The sequence below is a fragment of the Pseudoliparis swirei genome, chromosome 9, assembly GCF_029220125.1.
Source record: "Pseudoliparis swirei isolate HS2019 ecotype Mariana Trench chromosome 9, NWPU_hadal_v1, whole genome shotgun sequence".
NCBI lineage: Eukaryota > Metazoa > Chordata > Actinopteri > Perciformes > Liparidae > Pseudoliparis > Pseudoliparis swirei.
This window is the reverse complement of record NC_079396.1, coordinates 6,489,256-6,514,700: the sequence shown is the minus strand read 5'-3', so window position 1 is coordinate 6,514,700 and position 25,445 is coordinate 6,489,256. Positions and strand designations below refer to the sequence as shown.

Below are 25,445 nucleotides of genomic sequence, written 5' to 3'. Positions count from 1 at the left end.
GCACAAAACAGACTTAAAACTAAACAGCGAAACATCGAAATGATCATAAGAGATGTCAGGCTGTAAAACCCGACCGTTAGAGTGGGACGGTAACCGGTGTCCTTGGTGTTGCAGGTCAGTACTGGCAGAGTGTGAAGGCCCACAGCGGATCGGTGGGTCTGTCCTATCTGGCGGCGCAGAGGAGAGACTGCGAGGAAGCCGACGCCGTCAGCGCTCTGGCCTTGCTCTCCGTGGGAGTCCTTTCCAACGAGAGGTGAAGCGCACACACACACACACACACACACACAAACATACACATACGGTCATGCGACCGCCACACTTTCACTCCCCTCCCCTCCCCCAGCTCTCCACTCACGTCTGCCCCACCCCCCCTACCCCGCCCTCCTCCTCCTCCAGCCTCCAGGACGAGCCGATGGAGGACGACAGCAACTCCATGTAACCGAATCCGACCAAATCGACATTCCCCGGGAACTCGCGTTCAGGATTCGGAAACCCCGCGAACACCCGGAGGCCTCGGATTCTCCTGCATTGTCACACGATGGGGGGGGGGGGGGGGGGCGTGCTTGTAATTCTACCGAGCCCCACCCATCTGCCTTATCCACACTCGCGCTCATCCACCGACGACACACACACACAATGCCGAGCCTCAGACCCGCAGCGCGAGCACCTTCGATGCTGCCGACCCGCAGCTGGGAAAACCTTCCCAAATCTCACCAAAGCGACACCAGATGACTTTTAATACCTTTGCATGTTTCCCAAACTGACATTGGGATTTGTGTGTGTGTCCAGAGGTCCAGCAGCACAGCCCTTTGACCACAAACCGTATAGGAACAGACAGACTACAGTCCATATCTCTTGACGCACGATGTACCAGCAGACTTTTTTTTCTCCGTCGCCTTAACTTTGCCTTAACGTGAGGACCGACGGGTTTTCAGAACGAAGAGACGCCGCGTCATAAATCCCTCTCGCTTTATGAATGAACCCCTGTCATCGGGTGACAGCGCATACGCAGAGAGGAAGAAGTGGCCACAGCGTGCAGAGAGAATACAGTAAATAAGAAACAGAGATTGTCTGCTTTAATGATGTCATTACATGCAGTTTAACCACTAAAAGAAGGCAACAAAGAACTGGATGAAAAGAGAGGAGGAAAAAAAAAACGAAGACACAAAAAGGACAACTGTGGTTTTGTCGAAACAAAGAAAACGGCAAATGTCCTTGTTGTTTTATTGCACTGCTCATTCCATAATGTGAACCATAAGAAATTCCAAAGCTCTGGGATATAAAGAAAAAAGAAAAACAACAGCTCCTCTCTGTAGGTTATTTAATAGTTTGTTTTCTTTTTGAAGATTTGGATGAAATTGTGTCTGCTATAACTTCCCCTGCTATGACTCACTCTTAAGGACGAAATACGAGTGGCATCTCCTATGAAGTTAATCCAAAAAGTAGGCAAGATTTTATGAGCAGGAAGATTCTTTCACTGCTGTTAGATGCACACACACACACACACGTACAAAGCAATGATGAACTGTCGATGTACCACTAGTATTAAATACTGTATATGATTGTTTATATTTGAGACTAAAGGAGCGTTCATTCCACTGTGGCACCACTGAGGACCATTGTATTGTTCTAGTAGCAATAATGTTAATGCACTTAACGGACATCACCCAAAGTAATAAAACTGCCTTAAGACAGCCTGCACTTGGCTCCGGGACACAAGGGGCTACGATGGAGAGCAATCACAGTGACTCTACCTTAAGGGCAACGTTTGAACCTGTGGATTTCGGTGAACATCATGTATGCAGACTTTTTTCTTTCTTTTTCGATGATGATGATGATGATGATGAGCCTGGTTTAAATGTTTTCTTCAGCCAGTTTTTGGGGTTCCAGGCTTTATCGCGGTCTAATTGAGGAAACTAATGCATCGGGTTTCGCTTTGAGGTGAACTCCAGTCGTTTTAGTTTGTTGTGCAACTGCTTAATACGAGCGGCTCTTCTTGTCGACGTGGTGGTGACGTCCGGGGGCTTTGCATTCCAAAAGTGAAAAAGAAAACATTATAGTTTGGAGGTTTCTGTTGAAATCCATTTTTTTTTCTTCAGTCTTAATAAGTCTTAATAAGTAAATTTGACAAAGTTGTTATCGAGAGTTTGTTGTTATAAGCTTCTAAAACTGCATCCAGACACTAAAACTCGACGATGAAACATTCATGTCTGACACCTGACTGGGATTTGTGTACAACGCGTTGCCTTAGAGCTTCCGATTGAGTTTTTACATCCACGAGGGAAGCAGCGCAATCGGATTTCCAACTCTTGTGGGGGAAAGATTGGGTTAAAGAAGAAAAAAATAGATTCAAAAAAAGAGCCTTGATTTTCTGTGTATATGTAGCTTTTTGTAAAAAAATCAAAATTGAAGATAGCACAGCAACGTAACGGGACTGGTTGAAGGGAGCGTTACCAGTGAGGCATCTGGGTAGGAAACTGTATCTGTGCTCCTTTTCTTTAGTCTGACTCTGGGCATCGTCTGCCCAACAGAAGGCCGTGTATATTAACAAACAAAAAACGACAATAGAGCTATAAATTCCGATTTTTGCCTTTGCAGAATTCCCACTGCTGTTGCACGACTGCCTCATTCCAGTAGGAACTATTATGAAAACGTTGGATTAGCGTTGCGTGATGGGTGTAACGGAAAAGCGCGTCGTTCTTTCGCTGTTGTGTAAATAGTGTTCCCAGGCGGTCAAAGTGACGGCATTGAAACAATATGCTGTGTCTCTCTTACCCAGCATGCCCGGCAGGTGCACAAGGCGCCAACGGTGTCATGGAGGGCGTTTGTGTGTGTATGAGTGAGAGAGCGTTGGCGACTGCATTTGCACTAGTGCATATGTAAAATGTGTTTTGTGCATGCATTTGCAATTGTTAGCGCATGTGTGTGTGTGTTTGTGTGTGTGCGTATGTGTGTGTGTGTTGGTCCGTCACGTACTGTAAATGACCTCCTGTATTATATTCCCAGTGGCTGTTCTTTCGTCTTATGGAGAGGCCAGTATTGCCTCAACTCTTAATTCCCTTCATTCTTGATGTCATGTGGACCTTCTTAAAGAAAGACGCTGTAAATAGAAACTCCATGACCAAAGTACACATGTCACACATGTGCCTTGATGCATTCAGCAGTCGTATCTGTCTGTATTGGTAACTCTTAACTAACTGGACTTACAGTAACTGTGTAGTATCTATAAACGTGACATTGAAATCTTTTGTTTCATGCTATTCCTTATCATTTACCTGTATGTTTTACTTTCCTTCACATTTCCTACCACGTGTATGTATAGAAAGATTGTCTATCTTGTACTGTTGTTTTTGTTTTTTCCTCTTGAATAAAACGATCATTTCCAGTATAAATCTATTGTTGCCTTGCCTCTGTGTCCAGACGTCACCACAGAAACATGAACGACAGTGTTCACAATCTCTTGAGTACATTTCTTCGTAAATGATTCACAGAATAAACAGACGTGTTCAAATTGTGGCAGGCTGGCAGTAACCGTATGAAAAACAGAATATCACCAAAAAGAATTTACAGATATTTAAGGGAGAAGATTCTTTCTTTAAATGGATTGTTTTTTTCAGAGGAAATATTTAGACCGAAGAAGGTGTCTTAGATTTAACAATATTAGCCTGAACAAATCTTATGTAAATGACGTATCGCTGAAAGCCACCGAGTAATATTTATGAACGCAGTTTGAGAGACAAACAAAATTATTATAGTTGTTCAGCCAGCAGCTATACAAATATACAAATAATCTAGCTTCAGGAGATTTTATTTTGAGAGAATTATTTTCACATTAATATGTGAAATGACCTTGAGCCTTTTAACAGTGAACTGTGTTAATCCAAAATTATCCACATTATGGTGCCACGTTATTTCTTAACATCACGTTAGGTCCAGGCAACAAAACAAATGTGAGGTTGAGGCAACAACAAGAATGTTGGGTTGAGGCAACAAAACAAACTTTAAGGTTGAGGCAACAAAACAAATATTATTACGTCCAGGCAACAAAACACATTATTGGTCCAGGCAACAACAAACTTTAGGTCGAGGCAAGAAAAACAAACTTTAAGGTTGAGGCAAAAACAAGAATGTTAGGTTCAGAGAACGAAACAAATATTAGGTCCAGGCAACCAAACAAACGTTATGTTGAGGCAACAACAATAATATTTGATCGAGGCAACAAAACAAAACGTTAGATTGAGGCAACAAAACAAACGTTATGTTGAGGCAACAAAACAAAACGTTAGATTGAGGCAACAAAACAAATGTTTTGTTGAGGCAACAACAATAATGTTAGGTCCAGGCAACCAAACAAACGTTAGGCCAGGCAACAAAACACATTTTCCAGACACCAACAAACTTTAGGTCCAGGCAACAAAACAAACTTTAGGTTGAGGCAACAAACCACTGGGGTGAGGAAAAATGTCACAAAACGTGCCTTCACCACTACTCAACAACACAAATAAAAGGTTTCAAACACTGTCCTTGTGTTTTGGGGACTAGAGGGTACTCAAGGACCCAGTTACTCAAGATAATCTGCAGACCGTGTGTGAGAAGTTGCGAATGCATTTGTGGAGTTCCATTATTGGAAAGAAGGCTGAACTCTCCACAACTAATATCTTCAACACTAGGCAACCTACACTAAAATCATCTAGATTGATACAGGTAAGAGGAAAATATGTCATTTTGATTTGGGGGGTCTACCGTCCCTTTAAGGCATCAATTTAATATTGCGGCAAAAAATATAACTCCCATTTTAATGCCACGTTCATGCATATTGAGGGTACAGTAATTAACAGTTTCTGACATTTAAATTGTGGGTTAATAACAATGTTAAAAGTTAGGAGAAAGCCTGAGAAGCAAGCACATATGGATTTATTACCTCAGCCATCATTCATTAAACCCAAATGTTGTGCTTTTTTGTCAAGACAACCATCTCATCACATTTACATATTTTTTTCTTTGAGTAAACGGCTATAGCTTTAGAACATACCTTTTCAGTCATTCATATATAATTATTTCACATTTAATTTCTTTGTGACTCGATAAGCGCTTGGTGACTTTTCAGTCAGCCGATGGAAACATGCATGGATCCACAGAGCAGGCGAACTTCTCAAATCTGGGAACGGACACAGCACACGTCTGAATGAATGGTCTCCTGAGGCAGTAAGAACACTTGATTGCACTGTAAACATATGACATATATTAGCACATCGGGCAAGGAACTGTTTCATTAAAAGTAAGATTAAGATTCCATTTCTTCTCAATTAAGCCTCATCATGGTTCGCCCACTGTTTCACTTCTTGTGCTTGATCACACCTCCTCCGGACCGTGTCACCCTTTGACTGACATCTACCTCACTCTCCTGTGTTGCACCTGTTCTTTTGGGGCAATCCACACTTTTTGTAAAAAATATTTTCATCAATTTAAATACATTTTCCATCTCAACTTCTGCCTGTCGACAATTTAAAGCTGGGCTCTAAATGTAACAGTAATCATATTTAGGCCAAAAATAATGTTTAAATATGCCTCGGCTTAAGATTGTTCGACTCAATTTAAGACTGGTACATTTGTACTCGACCTAAATTGAGTCGAACAATCTTACATTGTTGATTTAAAAATAAATACAAAAGGTGTTGTTCTCCCCTTGTATTAGGCCTCATAATAGCTGTGTGACTATTTGTTGATTCACCGTTATATGCATTTCCTTTTCCTCATTTCCCAACACCGATCAAAGCGGTTATTCTGTAACACTGTGTGAAAGCTTTTAATGATCTAACTCTTGCTAAAGCATCAGGATACACAAGAGTAAACCTGCAGGCCACTGTAGCATTACTGAAAAGATCAAGCCACAACTCAGAATTTGGGCTTAAAACAGGGCTATAAATTTCCCCAGGACCCTTAATTGCACATTAACGTTCTTTTTTGGAGGAATTAAGTGTTCCTGACTGACCAGGGAAAGGCACACAGACCTCATTAAAAAAAAATAAAAGACCGGGGGAAGGAGGAAGGAAGGGAAAACCAGAGAGGCAGTTTAACAAGAGAGACAGGAGACAAAGAGGGTGTGGCGCCAGTATGAGTCTTTGCACCGATCATCGTCCGCTTTCACCAAACAACAAGAATCCAGTGAATAGTTTGAAGACAGTTTAATTTCTTTCGACAAATATTGACTCGCGTATCACCACATCTAGTTCTCCAGGGATTTATTTCTGCTTGTTATATATTTTGTCAGTCATGCTGTATCAGTGTCACTCAGTGTTTTTGTTTGTTTTTTACAAAAAGCACCACGATGTATATTCTTCAAGTAAATGGGCCTAAAAAAAGCCAAAACAAAGCCTGTAAACTGGTGTAAAAAGAGACAAACGCACCAATCGCTGTCTGAGATTGAAGTCTTGCTTTAGCTGCAGGTTAAGTTTGTCCTACAGTGACAGCTATCATAGAGGTTCCTTCAGAATAACATCCAGGGGGTAAAGCATGAAACACCAAAACTGATCCAACTTGACCTGTAATGTCAACTTCTGTGCGCTCTGAGTAATGGAAAGCTCTTTGTTGGTTTAGTTGGTCCAGAAATGTCCTCGCATCCTCGTCGAAAAATCCCATTCGCATCAAAGTCCATGTGCTTAGAGTGGCAGTAACGGTAGCACGGAGCAGAAATGTACACGGAAGATCACAGTCCCTTTTATTCAGCAGCTGGAAAAACAAACGAAAAAGACAAAAACGTTACTGCTGTAACCGCTGATCATCATTTAAGAGGCAAATCTGACATATTCATCTTTGGATGTTGGACATATAAATGAGATCATTCCAAAAAACATCAGTGGGGGCCGCTGACCACCAACGCGATGTAATGTCATATTTCTGTGGTGCCGCGAGAGGAAGATAACAATTCAATTCAAGTGATTTCATCATCGTAAAAAAATAAAAGAAATAAATGTCACATTTTTATTCATAATATGCTCAAATCAACACCAGAAGTCAGAGCTTTATCTAAATGTCATACAAGGTGAGGCTTGGGTGTTAAACTGAGGCTCAGTATTGAAGTATATGGGCGAGGGGGGGGGGGGGGATACCAATAAGTATCTCTCACACTGTCTCAGTAACTAGACGAATGCTAAGTGAGCATGCACTCAGAAATTCATCCCCCACAATTCTTAAAGCCAGACACTCTCATTTTATACACAACATGCACAGGGGGCTACTTTTCCTTTTTGGCCCAAAGCGGAATTATTTTCAAATGTCAAGTGTCTTCGAACATGCCAGTGAAGGTTAAGTCCACGGGGACCACACTCTGCCGTCTGCGAGGTAAAAAAAGACTTCATTAGTCTGGAGCTGGAAACATTAGCCACCTCCCCGGGACTGTCTAATGATAGGCTGCTGGGCTTCATGCATACTGGCAATGAAGTAAAAGGTGGTTTGTCATGGATATTTATATTTATATATCGAGTACAAACAGAACTTCAACTCCCACCTCTTCGGAGTTTGGTTGTTTACATGGAAGCAAGGCTAAACAAGACAAAAATCAGTGTTGTAATGACACAAAACTGTTTTTATTTATACAATTTAACAATTCTGGATGTTGACTTAAAAAACGAAACAGAAAAAAGACATGGGGGGAGGTGCTTCTTTTTTGTGCAGTGGTTCAAGCACACGGCTTCACCTATGCATGTATGTGCGTGTGCGTGTGTGCGTGTACGTGTGCATAAATCAGCTCTCACCTCCTCCATCACTTCCAGTGGTTTATGGGAGCCCAGCGGGGAGCCACATCAGCCTCCCCTTTGATGGTGACACACATGATTCATGGCTTTTGCGAGGCAGTTTGTTTTCATTACGCCTCCTCGTCAGCTCGCTGTAGCTGCATCACCGTTTCGTGCAACGCAAGCAAATTTGGGCCAGAACGAGAGGAAAGAATTTCAAGAGGAGAGTTTTTTTGGCACCCGAAGAAACAAAGGGGCTCCGTTTGGGTACAAAGAGGAGAAACTTAAGTCAAGACGACGGCTGCCCGTGGATACTTTTTCCACCGTCGCTTCTGTTAAGCGGCGGCCAGGGATTCATGATATGTAAGTCTTGGCAAAGTGGGAGTTGAAAGGGTACGGAAAAGTCAAAGGTCCAATCCCTCTTGGAACATCCAATTCTGTCTTTCCAGTCCTGACTTTCCTCAAATCCTTTCTCTGCATTTTCTTGTTGCTGCTCGTTAAATATTACACAACACTTCATACACTTGCTCGCCTGAGACAGAAATAAAGTTAAATAAAATGAAATGAAGTCCAAATGTGGCTCGAAGTATGCATACCTATGAAGAAGACGATAGTAATGGTGCCTTTAAAAAAAGAAAGAAGAAGAAGCTAGGAATCAAACACTGAGCACAACGTCCCTGTTATGATTCTTTTCTTTAACAATGTCCTTGGCTCCCTTGAGCAGCATTAGCTGCTTTTGGCAAGCAAAACAATAGAATTATTATAAGATACCGTCTGATATGTCACAACGATGAAATCCCTCCATGAAGGGATAGTGGCTTAAAAATCAGCTCCGTCAAAAGGATCACGCTCGAATGTCAAACAGTCTGCCCGTCATCCTGGAGATGATCGATATCGAGGTGTCAGATAGTCCGCTGGTGAGAAGACACAGTTCAGATTTCTCTTCAGACCTTGGTGTCAAGTCACAATACTCCCCTATCGCGTGGCATTCGCCATACGCTTTAAGGCAAACAGTCAAAAGACGAACCTTGCTTTCAGGCAGGGCTAGTGACCAGCAGACATGGTCGACCAAGCCCCCTCCATCCTCCACACAGAGAAGGCGTAGCTCAGTTTCTCGTGGGCCAGGTAGTTACATCCAGCCAGCTTAGTGTCCATCTCGTCATTCTGCAGAACCTGGTACAGGAAGTCAATGTAGCGCGACGCCAACTTCAGGGTCTGGATCTTGCTCAGTTTGTCGGAGGGCAGCGTCGGGATTATCTGGCGCAACGAGGAGAAGGCGTCATTCAGAGATTGTGTCCGTTGGCGCTCCCGGATGTTGGCGATGACCCGTTGGCCGTGCGGGTCCTCGAGGGAGGAGAGATCTCCAGGACTATTACCGGGGCCCGGAGAGAGGGACGGGCCAGAGGAAGGCGGCCGATGTTGAGGACTCTTTTTGACTCTTTTCGGTCCGGTCAGCGTGTAGACCTGGATGTCTTCCGCTGGCTTGATCTTGCAGTCGTTCGCCGATGTGTTGGGAGCGACTGTCGTAACGTGATCCTCCGTGGGTGGGCCCGTCTGCCGCTTACGCCCGTTGACCCCCGGCGTGGCGACGACGACAGGACAGGCGTTAGATGGTGGTCTGACCGTGTTCTCCTCGCTGGAAACCACCCCTCCCTCAGGGTGGTCATCATTCGAGTGCTCCTCCTCTCTCATGCTTGGCCACGTTTTTTTCTCTCCCTTCTGTCTCCTCTCTCCTTTTCGTGACTCTCTATCCTCCACTCCTCGGAATATCTCCGGTGCTTCTCTCTTTTCTCTCAATATATCTCCCCACTCCCCCTCTGCTTTTCCTCCCGTGCAGCTTTCCTCTGTTCCGTTTTCGTCTTCAGGAACTCCTTCTGTGGCGCCGCAGCGTTTCTCCGGGGCCTTCTGCTGTGTTGTTCTTCTTCTCCTCCTCCTCCTCCTTCTTCTCCAGCAGTTCTCAGCGTTATGCTTTGTCACAGCCGAACATGTGAAGCAAAGCGGGAGAGTAATCGGCACTCAGCCTTGGATCGCCACGGCGCTTCTTCATCCACACATGTGAAAACCTGCCAATGATCCTCTTCGACAGTCTCTGTGAGTGTGAACTGCATCGGCAAACCCGAGTGCTCTCATAGTCCCGCTCCTGTAGCTTCATGTGAGACAACGGCAACCTGAATCGGACTTTTTAAAGGGAGGGAACCACGAAACTTTCAGCTGCCCACCCTTCTAGCCACCGATTGGTCCGAAGGACTCTTTTTGGACAGCTGAGCTTAAGACAACAGGAAGAACGAATCTCGAGCGATTGGTCCGATCAAAGGGACGAGGCGGAGACAAAGGTGTGCCGTACAGCCAACCAAAGCGAGCCGTTGTGACGTTTGCCTCTTGTCATAGAAGTTGCCCAAGTTTATAGGTTCCAGATTTCCTCCAGAGCAAGTCGCTACCATCCCCCCCTCTCGCTGCCTGGCTCTCTGTCCCCCCTGCCTCCGCTCTCAGCACCATCATCGGCTGCTTTCATTATAGTTCAGAGAAAAAGAAACAACAATCTGTGAAAGAGGCTCCACAAATGTTTTGGTTTCTGGTTTTAGAGAAGAGTCGCATTGGTACTTATCTCTGCCTTTCTAAATAGTGAAATGTGATGATTCTTCAACACGTGACATTCCAGGCAGATGGAGTAATGGTAAGAAACTAAAGTAGTGATTCTTTCATTGTTCATTTTCTGGATTTCTTTTGCAGTTGAGTAGAAAATGACACTGTTCCAGGTGTGGCAGATCATCATCATTACAGATTGAGGAGGAATATTAATGTCTAAAAACTGATGAAATAAATACAATGGTAAATCCTTACAAACTATGTCCTCCAATCAGACGTCATCATTAAGTAAATAACTCTTTTAAAGAACTCTGATCCTAAAAAATAAACATATCTTTAATAAATGATTGGAAAGTGCCCTGGCAGTTTTCTCAGCATAAACCTGGAGGGAGGAGGTCTAATCACAGCATTAAGGACATATTGAGTTCTGTGGATCAGAGGGCCCTTGGGACAATGTGTTACTTTCATCCAGCGAGCTGCATGTCGAACAAGCCTCTGTCCGGGTCCAACGGGGACTCTGCTATCCAAACTTCTGGGCGAGCCTGTAGCATGGGTCACAGCCACACCCAGACAAGAGAACAGTCTATTGTGTTGTTGAAAACAGTTCAAATTTTTTTTTTAACTGGCACCGTTAGGACACAGAGCAGAACTGCAAACTTTCTCCACTGAGTAAACGTAGAAGATGGCTGTAGTCCACGACAGAAAAAGCCTATTGTCCGACCGCAGATGATACCGTTTCATCATGACGCCGTGTGTTTTTATCGCCACAACAATACCGCACTGAACCAAAACATGTCTGGCCAGACAAGCCCACTTGCCCACATGTCACATTCAGAACGTAAATGACTGAGCCAGTCATATTTTGACAAAAATGGGGATCAGTCAGAATTGGAAAGAGCCCGTTGTATTCCCCCTCTATTGTACTCTGAATTTGACTGGAATTTACCACATTAACATCATGCTGTATTGAATACACTTGTAGACTTGAAAACTAGAGATTTAGACCATAAACTCATGTTTACGGCGTTTACTGAGGCAATAAATCAAGTGAGAAGTAGAGTAATTTCCTCATAGACTTCTATACAACCACAGGAGTCATTTAAGGCACTTCCTCTTTGGTTTCACTTTTCGCCAGTTATTTCCTAATGCCATTGCATGTTTGATTGTGATTAGCTGATGAAGATATCATCTCTATATCAGGAGTATTCCTCTTCTTTGTTCTTCCTGGCACCATAGCTCAGAGGTTAATGTTGCCCTAACACATAGCTTGCACAGCAAAGAAGAGAGCAGCTGAATTTAATTACTCCAAAACGTGTCACAGTGTTGACAACATTTGATTTAAAGTTGGTTTCTGTTTCACGAGTAACGAGCAAAGTATTGAGGTCAAACGGGGTTAGGTTTTGACAGGGTTTCCTCTCATCCTCTGCTGAGCTTTTAGAAATACAGTCTGTGGCAGCTGTCCCCAATCTGGCCTCGGCTGCTGACTGGTTGACAATCAGTCAGCTGCTCTGACTGTATAAAATGGCAGCAGAGCTGGCAGCAGAGAGTGGGAAATGAGAGGGAAGGGAGAAGGCGCATGTTTGGTGTTTCTAACAGTGTGTCTAACAGAATTGATAGAAACCATGTGTCTGCTCTGTGCCTGGCTGGCCCTTGGTGGTGCTGGTGCTGGTGGGTCCGGTCACGGGAAACCATCGGCAGTCCATCGCGTCCCCATTGCTGGGGTGTGATACGTGCAGTGAGTGTGTGGGTGGCAGTGTGGCCCGCATCACTGCCACGTGTTGAGTGCAAAGCAATCGGGCAATGCACCAGCAGCAGAGGCCTGGAGGCCTGCTTCCTTTTGTTTTTTGTATGTAAAAGGAAACAAAATTAGGTTTTTATGAGAAGGAAGATGCATTCAACACATTTGGCAGGCATCATGGACGCATGTGTTTCGATGCAAAACGCTGTATGTAAACATCCGTTTAGTCGTGTCCAAGAAGTCTTCAGGGTGCCACAGATAACCACAGGGCGGCAAAATAAACTCATAAAATGTGATTTGCCATGTTAGGGCATTTATATGAGTTTTTTTGACGTGTCACGTAACGCCTTTGTCGTTATCGTGAAATACGGTGATGTATCGTCCACAATGATAGCGGCCACAGTCGAGGCGACATAAACGCTTTGCTCGGACTGGAAGAAACTTAATGGCCGTGCTTGAAATAAATGTGTGAACTTTGTCAAATACGTATATATATATCAACAACTTAACAGAAGACATGTGAAAAACACCTCGAGTCTCTTGGTTGCACGTCTTGTCTTTGTTTGACACATCCACCTCACCACCCACCAACCCACACAACAACCAACCCACCCACCAACCCACACAACAACCAACCAACCCACACAACAACCAACCCACCCACCAATCCACACAACAACCAACCCACCCACCAACGCACACAACAATTCAATTCAATTCAACAACAGCCTGTACAGTCTGTCAGGGGGACAGACAATGGAAATCAGCCTTGTGGCTGTGCATTTACATTTTAATTTAAAGTGTTCATCAATGAGAAGAAATAAACAAAAAAACAACTTGAAACTTGAAACAACCAATCAACCCACTCAACCCACAAACCAACCCCCCATCTGTGTCATGATTTACTCCGGATTTGTTTAGAGCACATCATCAGTATGCGGATGCGTTTACATTGTAAACTGTACAATGGCGTACAAATGAGGATGGCCAACATTCATATATTGTCCAAATCATTCTAAACAGATGTTGAAATGTGAGAGATCTCACAAAAAATGTAATGATACATTTTTTGTTTGCCATTTTGTTTCTTCTGCTTTCTTTTGGAATCCCCCCTCACACCATTATATTGGATCTAAATGTTGAAGATTGGAATGGACCTCGAAGCAGATATATAGAAGAAAAAACACTCCTAACATAGAAAGATAGATAGATAGATAGATAGATAGATAGATAGATAGATAGATAGATAGATGGATGGATGGATGGATAGACTTTATTCATCCCCAGGGAGAAATGTATTTGTAGCAGCAGCAAACAATGTCACAATATTTACAATAAAATATAAAGCAAAGTGAGACATATTACAAATTAAATAATTAAATAATAAAGAAAATGCTAAGTATATACAGTGTATATAAGTGAGTATAAAGTATAGAAGGGAAAGTGGTGAGATGTTGATTCAATTTGAGGAGGATGTGGCCAGAGGTGATTTATTATAAAGTCTCATAGCAGTTGGCAGGAAAGTTCTCCTGTATTAGGAATTTTCTCCTGTATTAGGAATGTTCTCCTGTATCAGGAATGTTCTCCTGTATGAGGAATGTTCTCCTGTATCAGGAATGTTCTCCTGTATTAGGAATGTTCTCCTGTATTAGGAATGTTCTCCTGTATCAGGAATGTTCTCCTATATTAGGAATGTTCTCCTGTATCAGGAATGTTCTCCTGTATCAGGAATGTTCTCCTGTATCTGGAATGTTCTCCTCTATTATGAATGTTCTTCTGTATCAGGAATGTTCTCCTGTATCAGGAATGTTCTCCTGTATCAGGAACGTTCTTCTGTATGAGAAATGTTCTCCTGTATCTGGAATGTTCTCCTGTATCAGGAATGTTCTCCTGAATCAGGAATGTTCTCCTGTATCAGTAATGTTCTTCTTTATCAGGCATGTTCTCCTGTATCAGGAATGTTATTATGTATGAGGAATGTTCTCCTGTATCAGGAATGTTATTATGTATGAGGAATGTTCTTCTTTATCAGGAATGTTCTCTTGTATCAGGAATATTATTATGTATTAGGAATGTTCTTCTTTATCTGAAATGTGATTCTGTACCTGGAATGTTCTCCTGATTCAGGAATGTTCTCCTGAATAAGGAATGTTCTCCTGTATCAAGAATGTTCTTTGTATCTGGAATGTTCTCCTGAATATGGAATGTTCTCCTGTATCAGGAATGTTCTCCTGAATCAGGAATGGTTTTATGTATGAGGAATGTTCTTCTTTATCAAGCATGTTCTCCTGTATAAGGAATGTTATTATGTATGAGGAATGTTCTTCTTTATCTGAAATGTTCTTCTGTACCTGGAATGTTCTCCTGTATCAGGAATGTTCTCCTGCATCAGGAATGTTCTCCTGTATCAGGAATGTTCTCCTGTATCTGGAATGTTCTCCTGCATCAGGAATGTTCTCCTGAATCAGGAATGTTCTGTTCAGTATCTGTCCCTGTTAAGCGGAGCTGAAGCAGTCTGTTGGAGAACGTGCTCCGCTGTCCCTGCAGTAGGTTGTCCAGAGGGTGGTCCGGTTCTCCAATATGGAAAATAATTTCTTCATTATCCTCCTCTCCACCACCTGTTCCGGATAGTCCTCTTTGCAGCCAATGATGGAGCCGGCCTTCCCCACCAGTGGGTTGGTGTCTCCGGATCCATGCTGCTCCCCCAGCAGACTACGGAAGAGTACAGAGCACTGGTCCAACAGACTGGTAGAGCATCTCCAACATCAAAGGATCACAGTTTCCTGAAGAAAAAGAGTTGACTCCTCCACCTCCCCTTCTTGTACACAGCGTTGATGTTGGCCTTCCAGTTCAGTCTGCTGTCGATGGAGACACCCAGGAACCTGCACTCCTCCGCCATGTCCACATCCTCTCCCAGAAGTCTCAGCGGTTGTGGAGCTGTCTTCTTCCTCCTTGAAGTCCACCTCCATCTCTCTGGTCTTGGCCACGTCCAGAAGCTGATGATTTATACCAGCCCCCTCCACAAAGTCATCCACTACTCCCCTGTACTCCTCCGTCCATCCTAAATACACCCGACCACACACACCAAAGAAAAGTCTGGCAGGTGTGTGTGTGTTTGGGGAGGCGAGGGAAATCAGGCCCAAAATCTGCTTGGTCCTTTTTAAGTGTGTACGCTACATTTAAACATTGTGCAAATCTTATAAGGTTTGCAGGAGTATGGGAGTAACAGTTTCTCAAAACTTTTTAGGAAAAAAACTTGGCATGTGGTTCCACAATGATCAAATGAATACAAACACAATCAGGCTGGTGTCGAAAGACCAGACATATTTACATCAGGCGGTAACAATCCTGCTCTCATGCAATGCTTTTCTCGTAGCAGTGGAGGTCAGCGGCCATGCTGCCGACTGCTGCCGAACCCGCTGATTCTTTTTCATCTTCTTCTCTTCAACCACCGTCGGGCCGTGCGTCCCCTCAGTGGGCGACGGGACACCTGTGATGGATCACACAGCTCCCTTGAAACTGTTCCCTGTTTGCTAAAAATAAATAACTCCGGGCCTACAAGGAGTGTGCGATGGAAAATGGATATCAGGCCTTGATATAAACACATGCATATTGGGGCAGGGAAGAGGGGCGGGCCGCACTCACAATGCTTCGTCTTGTCTGGGAAGGCCCCCCGGAGGCTGACTGCGTTTGGAAAAAGGGGAAAGAACACCGGACCCTGTCTGTTTGAACTGCATGCTCAAATGAGGACTTAGCATAAATATTTCCACTAAGAGAAATGGGAGAATGTTATCACATGTGGAGCTTTATATTTATATATATACATACATACATACATACACACACACACACACACACACACACACACACGCACACTTGCAAAGTCATGGGTTAATGCTGCATCACACGTTAACATGGATACACAAATAAAGAGGATCCACTACATTAACTATTTGGTTTGTCATTTTATGAGTGAAGCTCATTTACCATAAAACAGCTTAGCAACCGGGCTGTGGATGTGACATATCTTGTGTTTTAATTATTTTAAAATCAGAATTTTAAATGAAACTAATTATGAAACATAAATTCTTTACATCGAATTGAGCAGTTTTTAAAATAAAAACTGCTCAATTTTATTCTTGGATTTTACTTTTTTTTTGGAGCCAAATCTCAACATTGTCCTTTGGTGAATGAACTGCAACTTTTGTTAAGGAAGTATCATATTTTAGTAAATAGCTATCTTTTTTTCATTCTATAAGAACTCGATATATTTTGACACTGAAAACTATGTCCATCATGTGGCATCATATCTTGATTTTAAATCGGGCACAGTTTTACATAGTTGAAGGACCCCATTCAAGTTTAGGTTCCTGATTCAAGCCCCCATTACATGAACATTTAAAAACAACTTGTAACCACTATAACAGTGCTAACTTTTGTTCTTTTGGTGTGACAACCCAAAATTAAATTATTATTAAATGTACAAATATTCAAAACAACAAAAATGTCTCTCATGCTAATGTCTAATGACTTTGGAATAGCGAAGTGCTTAACTGATACAAATGGCTGAAATGTCCTTCAGATGTCACACAAGAGGGCAAGGTGGTATTAAGGCAAATCATTATTTACAAGTTTAACTCCATTTTATTCTTATTATTTTGTATTCGTTATCAGTGTTTTTAAATGCATTCATTAAAATATCTGGTGCAGTTATAAGGGACATGAAAATGTATTTAAAATGTGATTTGAATTTGCGAATTGAGGGAGATGACTGAAAGATAAAGTATAAGGAAATATATAGAGAGAAATAACTAAGATTCATGAGAGGATCTTAAGATAACAAGGCAGAAGGGAAATAGAAGGGAAACAAATAGATTTCACAGTTTTTAGTATTAATCATATTTAGCCTTTAGACTTTCAGAAACATACAGACCAATATTGTTGAAAGCATGTCAAACAATATACTGTTGTATATACATACATAACAAGCTCATATTTTATAGTAAATCTTTTTCTATGATGTATGAATGATTGAGTGATTGTAACTGTTTTGAATAATTATGATATAATGAGCATACACCTGTTCAAATCCTGTATTAGTAACAAGGTGAACAGGGCCGTCAGAAAAAGGGAAAGTCATCAATAAAGTCTATAAATGGACTTCAGATTAAATCAAATTTATTGCGGGCATAGTTTTTGATTCAGTCATTTTCATTCAAGCTTTTTTAAATTCGGCACACTATAGTCCCCGCAGCAGATTCCATGTCAGCTTGGTTTTACTCTGTGGAACCTCAGGCTATAATGTAATATATACAATGTAAGATATACAATGTAATATATATATATAGAATAATATTATAATAAGTGTTTCTGTATTTCTAATGTTAAGAGTTTGATGAGAGGGGAGTGTAACATGCAACTATTTGCCTCTGTCTCCCCCTGCAGGCTGGTAGCAGAGTGGAGGATGTGCAGAGGAGTGGAAGAGCAGACGTCAAATATACCATTCAATGGAAAAAAATATTATGATAATATATATTAATGCAATGAATAGAGAGATGTCGAAAGTTATTAATTGTATTTTTAATTTGCTTATTCACACTCGTTTCTAAATTTCCCTTTCATTTGCCTCAAGTAAAGCTAAATGTAAGCAGGTAACACTTGTTTATCACTACCGAATGCCACATACTGCAACTACCTGGACTTACAGGTCACTCCGTGCATCATTGATGCTGGAGCCCCCCTAAAACAGGGCAAAGAAGCACCATCTACAGACACTACACTCAAAGCAGCAAACGAGAGCGGTCACTTTAGGACCTGAGACTAAAGAGGGCGGTCACTTTAGGACCTGAGACGAAAGAGGGCGGTCACTTTAGGACCTGAGACTAAAGAGGGCGGTCACTTTAGGACCTGAGACTAAAGAGGGCGGTCACTTTAGGACCTGAGACTAAAGAGAACGGTCACTTTAGGACCTGAGACTAAAGAGAGCGGTCACTTTAGGACCTGAGACTAAAGAGGGCGGTCACTTTAGGACCTGAGACTAAAGAGGGCGGTCACTTTAGGACCTGAGACTAAAGAGAACGGTCACTTTAGGACCTGAGACTAAAGAGGGCGGTCACTTTAGGACCTGAGACTAAAGAGAGCGGTCACTTTAGGACCTGAGACTAAAGAGAGCGGTCACTTTAGGACCTGAGACTAAAGAGGGCGGTCACTTTAGGACCTGAGACTAAAGAGAACGGTCACTTTAGGACCTGAGACTAAAGAGCAGTGGCGGGCCGTCAGGGCCTTCTAAGACTTCTCTGAAGGCATAAACATAATTACAAAGTTAAAGCTATTTGATAATCAAAAATAATTAAATAAATAAAAAACGTATCCAATTATCCAATCAGATTTCACCTCCACAGTCTCTATGGAAGAAGAGCAGCTCATCTCAGGCCTTCACACAGGCCAAGACAAAGCACAGCCTGCTTGAAGGACATGGAGAGTTTATCGGTGATTGACATAATCTTCAACCAATCATATCGTCAGTTTGACATACTGGGTGAATTTTTTTAGGTATTTGGTCTTCCGGAAGCCCATGAAAGTATGTCAGATTAACCTATGCTGTGATTGGTTAGTGGGCCCGCATGCAGTTCAATTCAGGGGAGAAGGAGATAGATTAGCGGTGGTCAAGAAGTCAAGAAGTCACCACAGTTTAAGTTTTTTGATGAATGTATATGCCTGGGCATATGCAGGGGCACGTGCACAGACATTTTGGGGGGCAGGTGCTCAAACCCAAAAAAAAGGGCACCCATCGGCGAAATGATTTTTCTATTGATCACTGTAACTTGAAGTGAGCAAGTAATTGGTTGTTACGAAACACCTGAAACACATTGTGTCGTGAGAAGACGAGAGCTGAACAAAATGACATATTACAACTTGTTTTTATTTACAAAACAATAGGAGCGAAAAAAATGCCATATCATTTACTACTTACTAACTTCGACCGCTCGGCTGAAAAGAGTAAACGCAAGAAAAAACAACACTTACGAACTACTTACTAACCCAGAGTGAGGTCATGCCAGGAAATATCAGACTGAGGCTTTATAACGTTTTTACGGAAGTCTGATATTTCCTGGCATGACCTCACTCTGGGTTAGTAAGTAGTTATTACAAGTGTTGTTTTTTCTTGCGTTTACTCTTTTCAGCCTCTGCAATTACTCATACAAGATTGATCTTTGTAGCGGGGGCTTGTGAGCGCCGCGGAGCAGGTCGAGGCCAAATTCTCACAAGAACTCAAATAAATGCCCTAACAGATATCTAAACACATTTGGGGGAATTGATGACAGAGAGAGTAAGTTTGATCCTTAAATACTAATTAATGAAGAAAAAATGTGTCTACGTCCCTGGGAAATAAATCTTGAGCCGGAGATTTGCCAGTTGTAGAATTACAATATCCTATTTCTGATGTTCAGTTGTGTCTTTTCCCCAAGACATGTGGTAGAATAGGTTGGCCGTACTCAAAGAAGAAGAACAACTCATGTTGTATTTAATTTCTAAATATATTTTACTTGTGTGATACTGGGTATTGATTCTGTGCAGGTGCGTCTACATACAGATGTTCCAGGTGTGTGTGTGTGTGGGTGTGTGTACGTCTGCTTCGGCGAAATGAGGTGACATCTTTGTATGTATTGTTTATGTATTTAATGTCCTGTACTCTAGGTGTATACAGTGGGAGGGGTGGGGGGAGTGGGTTTGTTATCTGATATTTCAACAAAAAGATGATAAACAATGGAAACATCAGTTAATGTTTACTGTGTTACCTGCCAATATTTCCAAATAAAAGAATACATTATTTGTTTTGTTTTCGTCTTACATATACTGTTGCAGTGTGTCTCATCCTGTACTGTTATTGTTTTATGTGTGTTATGGTCTGTCAAGAGACTACAGATGCTAAATAGCTGAAACTACAAGCTGGTGCAGTGCATCAAATGGTGACATTTATGTTTTAACTGTAAATAATCCCTCTTAAATAATAAGATCATAATATATTTCATTTAGCATCCATTTTGGTTTTAGCTCATACAGCTGTACTGAATAGCAACAGATCACTGAGAAATAATAATAATATAATATAATATAATCAGTTTGGATAAAAGCGTCTGCTAAATGACATGTAATGTAATGTAATAATATAATAATAATACTACTACTACTAATAATAATAATAAAAACAATAATAATAATGATATTAACTCGTATGAATCAAATATATATTTAAAAAACATGGGGGACATAATTAATATGTCTCTCTGTATTGTTCAATCGCACGCACGCACGCACGTCAATGCCATGGAAACCGGACCGAGGGTATTTAAGGCCGCGGACGTTCTGATTCTCCCCTTTGCACCTTGGACTTTGACGCGAGCGGACCTCACCTGTGAACCCTCCTGTGAACCCAAACCTGTGAAGGAAACTCTGAGACTTTTGCACTGCTTGAGTCTTTTTGTAGGAAACCGGACTACGAGAGACCTGAGACCCCGAGGAAGGCCCTCCGACGACCGAGAGCCGAGGACGAGCCCCTGCTGAAGCGACCGGGCTGTGACTTGGACTATAACTTCAGGTAAGACCATTTCTTCATTTAATTTAGCATTTTTATGATGAATGTATCCCCTTAAATCCATAGAAGTGTTCTCAGTTTAGAAATCAGTGAAACGTTTTGAGTTTAAAGGTTTATAATGTTGACAGGAAAACATATTTTGTGAAAAGTGACCCTCAGTCGATGATTCGTCGTGTAAAATGAGATTTGAGCCTCAGAATGTCTTGAAAATGTCGGGAGATGTGCGGAATGTGTTAACAATTAGTGCAAAGCCTCGAAACCTCTTTTATTTTTGTTTTAAGGCATCAAAACGTCTAAGTGTAACTTTGAAATTACAGAAAAAAGATGGCGCCTGAAGCATTTTTATAGAATTCTCAAATATACTCTGTAAAATGCATAAACTCGGCACCATGGTAACCATATGAAACGCTGCGGTCACCTGACCTGACCTGCGCGTGACCCTGAGCTGCTCTGTCGTGACTGTTGAAACGGGCCTTATTGTACACACATCTGCTCCTTTTACTTTATCATATTAAAGTGATTTATTTAATATTAAAATGCACTGTGCTCGTTGTCGCGGTGCTTTGTTTGCTGATGGGAGTGCACGAGCGCGCGCTGCCTCCAGCATCTCCTCCACGCGCTCTGAGATGCACCTCGTGAAGTGGAGAACAATGAGTTATGAACGAGAGAGGTTACAGTGTCGCCATGTTTCACTGTGCGTCCTCTAGTCTTATTTATTATTATGTTATATGTTGTTTCGCCTGCGTATTATGACAGCAATCGGCGTTGTTTGCCCTTTGACCTCAACCCGAGCTTGAACCCTCTTGTTGACCGGAGCTGTGAAGCTAACTCCTTGAGCTGTTGACCGCTAGCTGAAACCTATCCTTGAATCTCGTTCTAGTTACTGACTTCCTCTTCCGCGGAAGAAGCCGGAGAATGGAGGACTACTTCCCGTTTGGCGAGCCCGGAGGTAAGTTTTATATTTATATTTCGCATTTTTGTTATTGTTTCTTACCTTAAAACCATTTAAAACGTTCTCAGTTGTGAAATCAGTGAAACCTTTTGAGTTTATAGTTGAACAGTTCACAATGTCAAGGGGCATGTTTGAAACATACATATTTAGTGGAGGTTTCTCTGTGTAAAATGATTATTTGAGGACCGGAATGTCTTAAAAGTCGCTGCATATCTGTGGTATGTGTTAACTATTAGTGTAGCGGATTGAAAACACTGTTATTTTATTTTACTGCTCCTTTTACTTAATACGATCCCATAAACGATTTCTTTAACAATTAACCCTCCTGTCGCACAATTAAAGGTTTAGAAAGGGCAAAGTGAGGAGATATGAAACATTGTCTAGTCTGGAAGGTGTGGCTCACGAGTCTAAACAGTTGTACATTGACCTGCTAACGGATTGATTAGCAGCTGGAATCTGAATCTATTATTGCTCAATGTAATCCAGAAATATTTCATGGCATGACGAATCCTTAAATGTTTCCCTCCAGCCGGTGGAGACTACCTTGGAGCTCCCGGCCGCCCTGCGACCATCAGGTTTGTCCTGGAACGTAACCTTGCGGACATTCACTTTGACATGGCGTATGTGGCTTTATTGCTTGTCTTGGAGCGTGTCCCCCCAGATGAGGGCCAGCTGCGACTCATCCGACTCCGACTCATCCGACTCCGACTCCGGCGACGCATGGCCCGCGTCCAACTCCGACGGGGCCGACCCGGACAGGCCCCCAGGTAAGTTATCAGGTTAGTAATACACTTGTCCCTTTACACTTACACTACACTGTTTAAAGTCCTGTTATTGGTTTGTATGTGCACTTTATTTTATATTCTACTGTAAATGTAATATGTTACAATTCTTGCACTTTGTTGATTATTGATTGTTTAATGTTATTGTCTAATGTTGCACCACCACACATTCTTTGTATGTGAAAACATACTTTGCAATAGATAGATAGATAGATAGAGCGATAGATGGATAGATAGATAGAGATAGATAGATAGATAGAGAGATAGATAGATAGGTACATAGAGAGATAGAGCTATAGATAGATAGGCAGACAGACCGAGAGACAATAGATAGATAGATAGATCTGGCCTTGGGTATTCCTGTCCTCTCACCCTCTCTTTAGCTGTGGAACGTCCTGAAGAAGCTCCGGCCCCAGCCCCCCAGAAACCAGAAGTCTCCCAGGAGGAGCAGGAAGAGGAGGAGCCCGACTGCCCGGCAGGACCGATAAAGTGCCAGACAGCCTTCCCTCGCGCCTGGCGGGGGAATCCACTTCGACGATGAAGAAGATGACGAGGGAGGACCACATGAGAAGGACTACAGGACCAGATGAAGAGCGGCGGTTGCCTTTCTTTTAGTGGGCGTGAGTAAGTAATCCCTCACTCAGACTACAGATCTATCAGTAATACGATCCCATCATTGGAGGCCAGATCCAACACAACAATGTAAAGGTTGTGTAGTTCAGTTCAAACGTATTCATGTCTGGTGTTTGTGTCTCACAGGGCAGGACTCCTCTGTCTCTCACCCAGCTGAGGGAGGACGTCAACCAACCCGTCACCCTCAGCAGACCACTGAACAAGGACAATCAGGACCCGCCCCGCCCACCCAGACCCCCGACACCGCCCACCCCGCCCCCCGACACCGCCCACCCAGACCCCCCGACACCGCCCGCCCCGCCCACCCAGATCCCGACACCGCCCGCCCCGCCCACCCAGACCCCCGACACCGCCCGCCCACCCAGACCCCCGACACCGCCCGCCCCACCCACCCAGGAAGAAGAAGACGGACGCCTCAGCCTGAACAAGACATAATAATTATAAAAGCTTTGAAGTATTTCATTTGTCACTTGGAATACTGTATGTTCATGTAAACTGTGTCCAGTATTTAGATTGTTGTCTCCTGATTTTAATGAATATATGTCCAACAAAATCTAAATGTGTCTTTTTATTTAAAACTCCTGGGTCAGCAAACACTGTTATGATGTTCATATTAGGTTATAAATCAACTTTAATGGTTGAGACTTATGCACTACAATGTTATAGTTTATATATTTACTTATTGTGTTGATTCTTAATAATTAATGTCAGTAATATATTGTTAGTTTACGCCAGTGCTCATTTTTCATCTTCATAACGGGTAAACGATTAAACCCAAAATTATATTTTTGTTTTGTGTTTTGCCAAAAATAGCTTAAATGACTACAAAGATATTTTATTGTATATAAAACATCCTAAATGGCAAAGCGTCAACATGTCATGTCAGTTGGCAACAATCAGTAACAAATACCAACACATATCTTCACTCTAAATAATCCAACTAAAGCAATGCCTCATTTATATTTACAAGATTTTGATTGACAAAAATAGAAAATAGGAAAGTAAGTAACAGACCCCGGCGGTATATGAAACGATGCTTTTATACCAACCTCCTAACTGGATGGAGAACATTGAAACAAAACCAAAGAACAGACAACATGGAGGAGCAGCAGCAGCATGACGTCCTCTGGAGGCTGAGGACAGGAGACATGAGCATCTCGTCCAGCAGCTCCTGGAGAGTCCGTCTGGAAGCTCCTCGCCTCCCAGCAGCCGGACACAGGGCTCAGCCTTCTGGACTCGTTGAACGTGGCATGTCGCTTCCAACCTGTAGAAGGAATCAAACGGAGACTTTAATCGTCCCGTTCATCTTTGGGCCGACGGGCTTTCTGGAAGAATAACTCCCGTCTCACATCTAAAAAAACTGAAAAAATAAACCGGAGCATGACTACTAAAATATAGAAAATAGGTGTATTTCACATGAATACAGAAAGGGCACTTTTCTCATCCAAGGCAAATGGGCAGGTGCTTGAGCACCACTAGGGCTCTATCTGTGCACGTGCCCTAGAGATGATGAAGAAGACCACCAACAGGCAGAAAGGTGGTGTCGTTCAGAAAGGGCCCATTGGGCCTCTGATGAGGCCATGAGGATTAAAACAGATCCCTCGCTTCAGGACAAGTATCCTGCTTAGCTCCAGGATCGTGTGAGCACCAATGCTCTCACCGCGCTCCTTCAGCAGGGAGGAGATGGGGGAGTACGTCCTGCAGTTTGGTAAATACAAGGGGACATTTTTCAGATGTCTCCTAGAAAATGGCATTGGCTACGCCATCTACCTGATGAAAACGGCAGAAGAAGAGGAGAGAGACGGTAAATGAAGTACATCAAAAACAGCAAGATGTCCAACCTGCAGCAGTACATCGTCAAGCAGCAGAGGGCTGAGTCCGGTCCACCCCCTGCAGCCACATCTAGAACTCTAGGCCAGCTCACTAAAACATGCAAATACAGTTCTGTTGTGACCTTGTTATGTACCACACACACACCTCATGTTCATGTTTCTTCTCCCAGTGATGGAGGAAGGCGAGGAGCTGGAAAGAGAGATGTTGAATCTGTCTCCCTCTAAGTTCGACACTAGTCTAGGTAAGTGGATCTGCTCTAACAAATGGAGCTTTTTTAAATTGTACTGTACATGTTAATAATCTAATTTCATCGCCTGTGCTTTCAGGGCCCCCAGCAGAAGTCTCCAGAGCCCCAGATGTTTCTTTACCAACAGGTTGTTCTCCATCAGTGTGGAGGGAGGATTCGGTTTTCACCAGAGTCCTCACTGCCATTACTATTCTTTCAAATAGTTTGGTATTTTGGCCGTGTTCTGGCCTGTTCTGATGCCTGTGTTCTTTCTCTCCTACTAACTGAAGGATTTAACATGTCACCTATGATGGTAGGCCTAAGTGTTTTCCTTTTTTCGCATGCTTTCTTTAGGCTATCACTCCA

General features: G+C 42.7%; 2 protein-coding genes across 8 annotated transcripts in view; one reads left to right on the top strand and one right to left on the bottom strand.

Moving 5' to 3' along the window:
* hdac7a (histone deacetylase 7a) overlaps nucleotides 1-3,392 on the top strand; it is a 74,315-nt gene extending 70,923 nt beyond the window's left edge. For all 6 annotated transcript variants that reach the window (XM_056423633.1, XM_056423630.1, XM_056423629.1 and 3 more), the window contains 2 exons: nucleotides 115-253; nucleotides 397-3,392. In XM_056423633.1, the coding sequence (XP_056279608.1) occupies nucleotides 115-253; nucleotides 397-439 (182 nt within the window). In that variant the 3' untranslated portion in view covers nucleotides 440-3,392. The remainder of the gene's footprint in view (nucleotides 1-114; nucleotides 254-396) is intronic.
* A 2,776-nt stretch (nucleotides 3,393-6,168) lies between these two features.
* LOC130199829 (twist-related protein 2-like) lies at nucleotides 6,169-9,924 on the bottom strand. 2 transcript variants are annotated; one of them, XR_008832894.1, is made up of 2 exons: nucleotides 7,755-9,924; nucleotides 6,169-6,729 (listed from the first exon to the last, which is right to left on the bottom strand). XR_008832894.1 is itself a non-coding variant. In XM_056423638.1 (2 exons), exon 1 carries the CDS (start codon nucleotides 9,423-9,425, stop codon nucleotides 8,778-8,780), a length of 648 nt encoding a protein of 215 aa, XP_056279613.1. In that variant the 5' UTR covers nucleotides 9,426-9,924; the 3' UTR covers nucleotides 6,169-6,729; nucleotides 8,761-8,777. The 2 variants fall into 2 exon arrangements, 1 of the variants encoding a protein (XP_056279613.1); XM_056423638.1 differs by having other exon boundaries at nucleotides 8,761-9,924.
* Between the last annotated feature and the right edge of the window lie 15,521 nt (nucleotides 9,925-25,445).

Bases quoted from the DNA above. Each gene is read 5' to 3' on its own strand.
- LOC130199829 (XM_056423638.1), bottom strand. From the start codon at position 9,425: ATGAGAGAGGAGGAGCACTCGAATGATGACCACCCTGAGGGAGGGGTG.